Below are 8,519 nucleotides of genomic sequence, written 5' to 3'. Positions count from 1 at the left end.
ATTATGTGTGCCAAACTAATCACTTTCAAGGAGCCCATCAAAATACCTACCAAATGAACCTACCCAATCATTCTCACCCAGATTTTTGAAATCGCGAAAATTTTTCTTACGCTAACAATAAGAATGTTTTGTAGGCACCTCCAGGTTTTACTGAAAAGAAACATCTATGGAGGCTTTGCTTGGGGATTTCATAAGAGAATCCAGGAGTAGAACCAACTTCCTGGAGAGCACGGTAACGAGTCATGGGAAAGCTATCCAGAACCTTGAGGTTCAGGTTAGCCAAATAGTTGCTACATTGAATACGATGAACAAAGGAGCTTTCCCTAGCTGTACGGAGAAAAACCCAAGGGAATAGTGCAATTCAATAACGTTGAGAAGTGAGGAAAATGTGGTGCATCCTCTAACAAACCAGATAGAGGAACATGTAGTATTGAGTCCACCAGCTGATAAAGCAATTCAAGGAAAGAACGAGTGATGTTTCGATATCATCCAATTCAGGGAGTAATTCTTGACCTTCCTTTACTGTATTGAATAAAATTCCTTATCCCCATTATTTTTAGAAAAAGAAAGTAAATGATCGGTTTGTTAAGTTTTTTGGATATCTTTAAGAAACTTCACATTAACATTCCTTTTGCAGATGCATCGAAACAAATGCCAAACTATGTGAAGTTCATGAAGAAGATGTTGTCTTCAAAGAAGAAATTTGAAAAGCACGAGACAGTGAGCTTGAACGAGGAATGTAGTGCCATATTATAGAAGAAGCTACCCTAAAAATTGAAGGATCCTGGGAGTTTCACAATTCTTTGCACTATAGGGAACCTGGCGGTGAATAAAGCCTTATGTGACTTAGAAGCCTCAATTAATCTGATGCCTTATTCTTTGTACAGGAAACTAGACATAGAAGAGGTGCAGCCGACGACAATATCATTACAGTTGGCAGATCGTTCCCTCACTTACCCTGTTGGTGTAGTAGAGGATGTTCTTGTTAAAGTCGGCGATTTCATATTCCCAGCGGATTTTGTGGTCCTAGACATGGAAAAAGATGACAAGCTTACCCTAATAGAGCATCGATTGATGTTTACGATGACAAGCTTACACTTCTGGTAAATGATGAAGAGGTAAAGTTCAACATTTTTCATTCTTTCAAGCCCAATGAACCTGGCAGTTTATGCCAAGAGATCAAGGACGTAGATTGTAAAAATCTCGAACAATCTCGTGATAAAGAAAAAGGAAAAGAAAAGGTAAGTTGTCCTGAACAAACTCCCGAGAAAGGTACAGTAAATTTTCTAGATTATTGTGAAAGTTGAAAAAACCCCGTCTTTTTGGGCGTCAAGTCAATTTCCCTTGTAGATGATGATTGAAATCGGACTTCTTGCTAAAACAGCGTAAAGGAGATATTGAACTTGTGGACGAGGGGAGAGAAGATTACGTTTTTTCTGTTAACTGTTCTTCGACTAATTTTTTATACGAATGCCAATGTCGGAGAAAGTTATATATTTCAGGTGTTGTTGTGCATAGAATGATGAAACCACCCTGAAAGTTGTCTGAATTGAAGACTTGGTCTAGCTAAAGATGTTAAACTAACCATTTCTTGGGAGGCAACCCAAGTGTTCTGGTTTTATTTTAATTTTTATTTCAGTTATTATTTGATTAGTCTGTTTGTTTTTAAGATAAAGAGCCACCTCATGATTTTTTTTTTTTTTTTTTAATCTTTAGGCTGGAGATGATGCTCAAGTGTTTTCAAGCACCAGTTTGCCATCCAGATTCGTGGATCCTTACTCATTACCCAGGCTTGTATCACTCATCTGTTGTGTGATTGTTCTAGATGTTATGCATTGGGGACAATGCATCCTTTTAAGTTTGGGGTGGGGTTGCGTACTTTGTGCTTGAATCTTATGTTGTTATGCATGATGTTTTGAGTTGAATGTTATGCATGATGTTTTGAGTTAATGTTATGCATGTTATTGGAGAAAATTTGAGGAAGAATTGCAAAATTTTAAATTTTGAAAATTTTTGAAAAAAAAGTTGATTTTGGATTAGGAAGAATGGTGAGACTAATTGAAGTATGTTCTTTGGTTGCTTTCTTTTACTATGATGGTTGATGAGTCACTCATGATGTATGTCATACTTTGAAATAGAAATTGGATAACATACTCCTTTCTTGAGTGTTCTTTGTTTTAAATCCCTCTTTGTATCCTTCGTATCTTGAGCACAAACCACTTTAATTTAGAACCTCTAACTGAACAAAGCTTTAATTAAAGTCAATTTGGTTGTCACCTTGAAAGGCCCCACTAGTTAGAAAGTGTCTTGCATGATGGTTTGTAATGTTAGACTAAGAGGAAAGAAAATAATATTATTATTTCCCTATAAAAAAATATAAATAAGTAGAGTGTACACTCATGTGCTTGAAATAAATATCTTTCTCTTAATTAAACTTGTAATGCGTATGCATAGATGGGGGTAAAAAGAGCTGCCTTTGTTGTGATCAGTTAGGACACCTGGGAATTGACTAGGTACGGTTCCCTACAGTGAATGTGTGAAAGCTAGTGCCCCTAGGTAAAATGATGCAAGTTGGAATCCCGTTAAAATGAGTATTGCAAGCATCTTAGTGGACGTATTGCCTCCTTATGTGTGGTGATGCTTACTGATTGGTGCTTGAGCTAGATTAGGGGAAAAAACAGGTGAAGTTTAATTAAACCTTAAGTCAATTGTTGAGTTTTGAATTAAAGGAGTCACACACACACATAGAGGATAAAAAGTTTTGGCTTTAGAAACTCTCAATGATTAAGATGCGTATGAATTTTTCTATGGATGAGTGTTGTGTATGTTGAGAAGCTGATGAAACCGGAATAAGAGAACTATTGGATATGTTGTGTATAGAATAAGAGAATTTTTCTATGGATGAGTGTTGTGTATGTTGAAACCTTTTCATTTCAGTATTCATAATTCCTCATACTTTGTGTTTCTTTTCTTTCTTTGCTCGAGACTAGCAAAGTTTTGATTTTAGGGTGGCAAACAGCATCTAAAAAGTGTTTTTATTACCTTCAAATTTAGAGCTACTATTGCTAGTTTTTATTTTGTTTGATATGGTTTATTGAGTGATTTCAGGTAGCCAAACATCAGTTGTGCGAAAATGAGCAAAAACTCGGGGTAAAACTCCAATTTTGAGCAATTATGGGTTGACTATGGAATTAGGAAGAAATCAAGGATCCAAGATCAAGAAAAGAGGCAAGTTTGGAAAGAAATTCAGAGGAGCCAGGGTTGGCCGAGCGTTGCAACGTTGCTCCTTGACGCTGCAGACCTGAGAGCAATTTGAAACAGGACAGCGTTGCAACGCTACTACTTCTACATGCGGCTGGCATAACGCCTGCATTGCAATGCTACGAGCATATTATAAATAACAGTATTGCGCCACCAGGAAGAAAGAAGCAAAGCCGATTTTGAGCGATTTAAGTTCGTACAAGAGTCGAATTAGAGCGGTTCTGATCGTTTCTGTTGGAAGACTCGAGATTTCGATTAAGAGTTGATCCAAGATCGTCTCTGGGTTATTTGTGACGAGAACATTGATCGTGATTGCGCTGTTTGGTTGAAGAACAATATGAGATTCGTGGCGAGAGTCAAGGAGATCGTGATTGGGATTCATACCTATTGAAGGGAGATCATTCTTTTACGTTAATGTGCTTTTTGCTTTAATGATTGATTATTTGTGGAATTTTGTTATCGGAATCATGTGTGGCTAAACTCTATTATTCTAGGGTGTTTGTGAATTTTAAGGAATGTTACTTTGAATACTGAATTTACAATTTATTGATTTTGCATGGACTTCTAAATTATTTGTGTTTAATACTTTTTATTAACTGCCATTAATTGAACGAACCTAAGTTAATAGATGTCTTGAGAGAGAGTTTAATTCGTTGGACCTAATAATTTAGATTGTTATTCGAAATTACATGAGAATGAATTTAGAATAATAATGGGTGCGATTGAAGGATCTTAATGCTATAACTATTCAAGCGATAGATGAGATTCAAGTCGATGGATAGTTATTAGGAGGGTTTGAGCTCGAGAGAGGATTTCCTTATTTTAGAACTTCTAGCCTCAATCTATCAATTTCAATCAATTGCACGTCTTTTTCACCATATTCCCTAAATGAAACAACATCCTGAAATCATTTTACTCTGAATTTGTTCTTATGTATGTGATTGAGTTTTCATTAGTCATAGTTATAGATAAAATTCATCTTTTGAGTTACCTGAATAAAATTAACAAATAATTGTGATAGTTAAGTTTAGGAAAAATTTCGCTCACGCTAGTCCCAGAGGACGATACCCTATTTGGGATTTATTACTTTGATTGTGTACGCTTGTGCATCGCATCAGGGCCCCTTGTATAAGACCTGGAGTCAGTGCTTAAGGGAACAACCTCTCTATTATCCCTAAAAGCGGGTAGGAGTAAATTTCATCTTGCACCTTACGTCCTGAGTTATCTACCCGGTCTTACCCCTAAAATAGGAGGCTTATTGAGCCAGCACTGTTTAGCCAATCCCCACCCATGCAAATCTAAGGATAATCCCGAATAAACAGGAGTTCATTGTTAGCTCAGGATTAAGGCCAAGTTACCTAAGTCATCGCTTTGAAATAATCAGTCTTAAACAGTAAATAGCGTTATAAAGTAAGAGTGACTTAATTCTTGGTTCGATCTTATGTAAACTCATTGCATAAAATGCCCCCGCTCCTCATGTCAATACATGAATGAATTAGGATCACTTCGTTTGTAGCACTTTACAACAAATTGTAACAACTACAGAGTGAGCCGCATCCAATAGTGTTATTAGAATAAGGTATCCAACCTTATTCATATACTATAGACCATTTTGGCTATTTATTGAACTTGATCCACACTTATGTCTCCACATAAAGTTCATGTATTCATATAATAGTCATGGATCTTTAGTTTATTGGATTTAGACTTTACAAGTGCAATTCACATATTCAATAACAGTTTTATTGAATAAACGTCAATAACATCTTCATTGATAATAGAATACGTTTAACATTACAAAATCACTTTCAGTTTTGCCAAAGGTTAATTTTTGTTATCCCAAAATCAGTCTCAAATAACACTTAGTTTGGAGATGGAAATAAAATGTAAACCAAATAAATATTAGAGTAATATTTGGATGCAAAGAAGAAAATATTAAAAATATATATTTTAAAAAAGAAAAAGGAAAAAAATTCACGTAACAACTTGTAATTTGACTTCTCAAGTGGAATGCACAAATATGAGTATTTTCGAAGATGGACCAAGCATTTTTCAAAATATTATATTTTGAGACTTCAAGAGTTATTTTTCCATAAAATAGACTTAAGAGGTCGTTTGGTTCAAGATTTTGTATAGAAATAAGATGGCTAGAAATCAAAGATCGGTGTGTTTGGTTACATATGGGAATAAGAATAGAATGTCTTGGAATGTGTTATATTTTATGCAATTATAAAGTATAAAATTAATCAAAATTACTTTCAATAATTAATTTTTGTTTGTTAATTTATTTTTATTACATCGAATTATTAAATTAATTTTAAGCCATTAAAATTTAAAATTTACCAACTCTCCTCTCATTTGATATATTTATTATCAATTAAATCTTTTATATTGCAAATTTATATTATCAATTTTTTTATTAAAAAAAATTGGTAATTAATTTAAATATCTATTTTATTTCTTTCTTTTTTTTCTTTACTTTTGTTAATTTAAGAGTTAAGTAGCTAATTTTTTAATATTGATTATAAGTCTTATGTATATATAAAAGAAGTTAATATAAATTAATTGATTTTAAATCATCAAACAATGTTTTTAATTTTAAAAACAACCATAATTATAGATTAAAACTAGAACTACAAATGTACAAGATTGTTTAATTGAAAAAAATTAACTTATGATGTCAATATATATTACCAATAAAAAGTGATTTAAAGAAATATTGTTATGGTTATACATATAATTTTTAAAGGATTATGGTTTTCATATTAATTCATAATAACATAATAAATTATTATATTAACATTGTTACTAATAAAATTAATTATATGTGTCAATTATAAATTTAATTTAAATATATTTATAAAAAATTGAATAAATTAAAAAATATCAAGAAATGAGTAAAACAAATAAAATGGAAAGATAAAAAGTAAGAGAAAAAAAAAACCATCTATATAGCTAGTCATGAAAAACCTCATATGTTGCAATATGAAATGTCTTGTATTAAAATATTTCCATTCCCAAAATTGAAAACTTATAAGAAAAATGTGATAAAATATTATTTCTTATTCCCACTTCTTATTCCCATGAATTAAACGGTCCAAAGAGCCTTTTCAATATATATATAATAATGAGTTTTTCGAATATTATATTATAAAATATATTTTTAAAAGAAATAAAAGAGACTACACTATCCCAATTTCCATCATTGAATTAATCTATTTATTTATTTATTTATTTTTTATCTATTAATCAGAGATTCTATGGACACAAGATTGTCGTCAAGTCAATTTCCTTTCACGAATTAAAAATGGACGACGACGGAGTCCGGTGGTCGGAACTCCCGCCGGAGATCTGGTCAGCAGTCGGAAGATACCTCCATAACTACATCGACGTCGTCCGATTTCGCAGCGTTTGCCGATCATGGCGGTCCTCTATTTCTCCTTTCCCCCAAACATCTCCTGCTCTTCGTCTTCGATTTCCTTCCCCATTCATCACTGCAAGTCTCTTAGTCGATGCATTCCTCTCCCAAACCACACTCTATCGCCTCGCTCCTCTCGACCATGAACCAAGCCCTAGCGTTTCTTCTTCGTCTTCCCCTCGCCGGAACGGCCGTCTGGTGAAGCTTGAGAAATCGGAGCTAGGTAAGATGCGGTTTCTTCATCCTCTGTCCAAGCGCCAAATCCGATACAACATGGAAGATCTTTCGGAAGAACACAATGAATTGAACTTACTGGATCTTCGAATCGACGAATTAGCCATATCCTATTCGCTCAAGTACACCGATACCCCCTTTGTTCCTGGAATCCCTAAAATCGTTGTATTCCCAAATTCCACCGCACCGGATGTTAAAGATTGTACCGTAATAGCAGTATTTGAGGACGGGAGGTTAGGGTTTGCCAGATCTGACGACGAGAAATGGACTCTAATCGACGAACAAAATTTCCACTACGACGATGTAATTATCTACAATCACCAGTACTACACAGTCGATAGATGGGGAACTGTTTTCTGGATCGATTCATCGATGCGATTAGTACAATTTTCTCCTCCTCTGATCGGTCTCGGCCACCAGAAGCACTTAGTAGAGTGCGGCGGCGAACTTCTAGTAATCGATCGGTTCCTCGACAAAGAGCGTCAGTTTCAACACCCAGTCCCCGCCGTTGACGACGCACAACCACATCCTTTCGCGATTCCAGTCCGACGGCCGTCTTACGATTCGTTACCAAAAGCAGTCGATTTCAAAGCTTATAAGCTGGATCAAGAATGGGGGACATGGGTAGAGCTGAAGAACTTGAGAAATCGATCGATTATATTGGGGACCGATTGTTGTTTTTCAATTGAAGCATCGGAGTTTGAAGGATGTAAAGAGAACTGCATTTACTATACGGATGTGAACGACGATGAATTCTCTAAAAGAAGTATGAGTCGTGTGTTTGATCTTGAAGGAAGAAGGATCGGAAATATATTGGGTTATCCTGGACGAATCGGGATCTTCAACCCGCCGCCGATTTGGCTCTCAAAATCTCTTCCTCCATTGAAGGTACGTATGAATATGAAATCTGGGTTTCTTGAGCATTGTTTGATCAAACTGGGATTTCAATTTCATTAATTTGGGTTTCAACTTATTTCTTCTGTTCGATGATCTTAATCATTGTTGCAGGACATCTTGTTTATTGGTTCTTCACATCGCCATGAAAATTAGCAGTGGAAAATTGGACCAATGTTCTTATTTCTGTTACCTTTTTCATGGGAATACAGATTGAATCATACTGATTGGTTCAGGGTTTCTCATGTTCATGAACTTTTTTTATTGTTTTATTGGAACTGCCAATTTGGAACTCTGTAAAATACCATCAGCTTTCCCCCTTTGTTTAAAAATACCTCTATTTTTCTTAAAAGAAAAATAGTTAAATAAATGCATCTCGACTTTATCTCTTGTGTGTCCATTAAATTATTTAATAATAAATTGTCACGAATTGTTCGTGCTTTATATGTTGTGTATCTTATTAAGTTGTTTAATTATAATTTGTCGAAATTCTTCCTACCTCTAATTTAAAATATTTTATTATTATTATTATTATTATTTTGTATGTCATAAGAGTGAAAATTATAAATATGGGGATGTACCAATATATTGCTATTTTTTTTACCTTGGTAATAGTTAGAAATTGAGTTAGCTAAGACGAAGACGGAATTGATATTATGACATATTTTATATAATCTTCATACAAATTTTATCATTAATGGATTACTTTTTA

General features: G+C 34.2%; 1 protein-coding gene across 1 annotated transcript; it reads left to right on the top strand.

The window, feature by feature from the left end:
* Positions 1-6,488: 6,488 nt before the first annotated feature.
* Positions 6,489-8,207, top strand: LOC120068485 (F-box protein At2g26160-like). Its single transcript, XM_039020270.1, has 2 exons — positions 6,489-7,801; positions 7,922-8,207. The coding sequence occupies exons 1-2, from the start codon at positions 6,569-6,571 to the stop codon at positions 7,961-7,963; spliced, it is 1,275 nt and encodes a 424-aa protein (XP_038876198.1). The 5' UTR covers positions 6,489-6,568; the 3' UTR covers positions 7,964-8,207.
* Positions 8,208-8,519: the final 312 nt, after the last annotated feature.

This window comes from Benincasa hispida, chromosome 12 (genome assembly GCF_009727055.1).
Source record: "Benincasa hispida cultivar B227 chromosome 12, ASM972705v1, whole genome shotgun sequence".
Classification (NCBI taxonomy): domain Eukaryota; kingdom Viridiplantae; phylum Streptophyta; class Magnoliopsida; order Cucurbitales; family Cucurbitaceae; genus Benincasa; species Benincasa hispida.
Note: the sequence above shows the minus strand (reverse complement) of the source record. Positions and strands in the feature narration are given on the sequence as shown.

Excerpts from the sequence above, each read along its gene's own strand:
- LOC120068485 (XM_039020270.1), top strand. The coding sequence starts at position 6,569 with ATGGACGACGACGGAGTCCGGTGGTCGGAACTCCCGCCGGAGATCTGG. Across the intron at positions 7,802-7,921 it reads AATCTCTTCCTCCATTGAAG|GACATCTTGTTTATTGGTTC; the intron begins GTACGTATGAAT and ends TCATTGTTGCAG.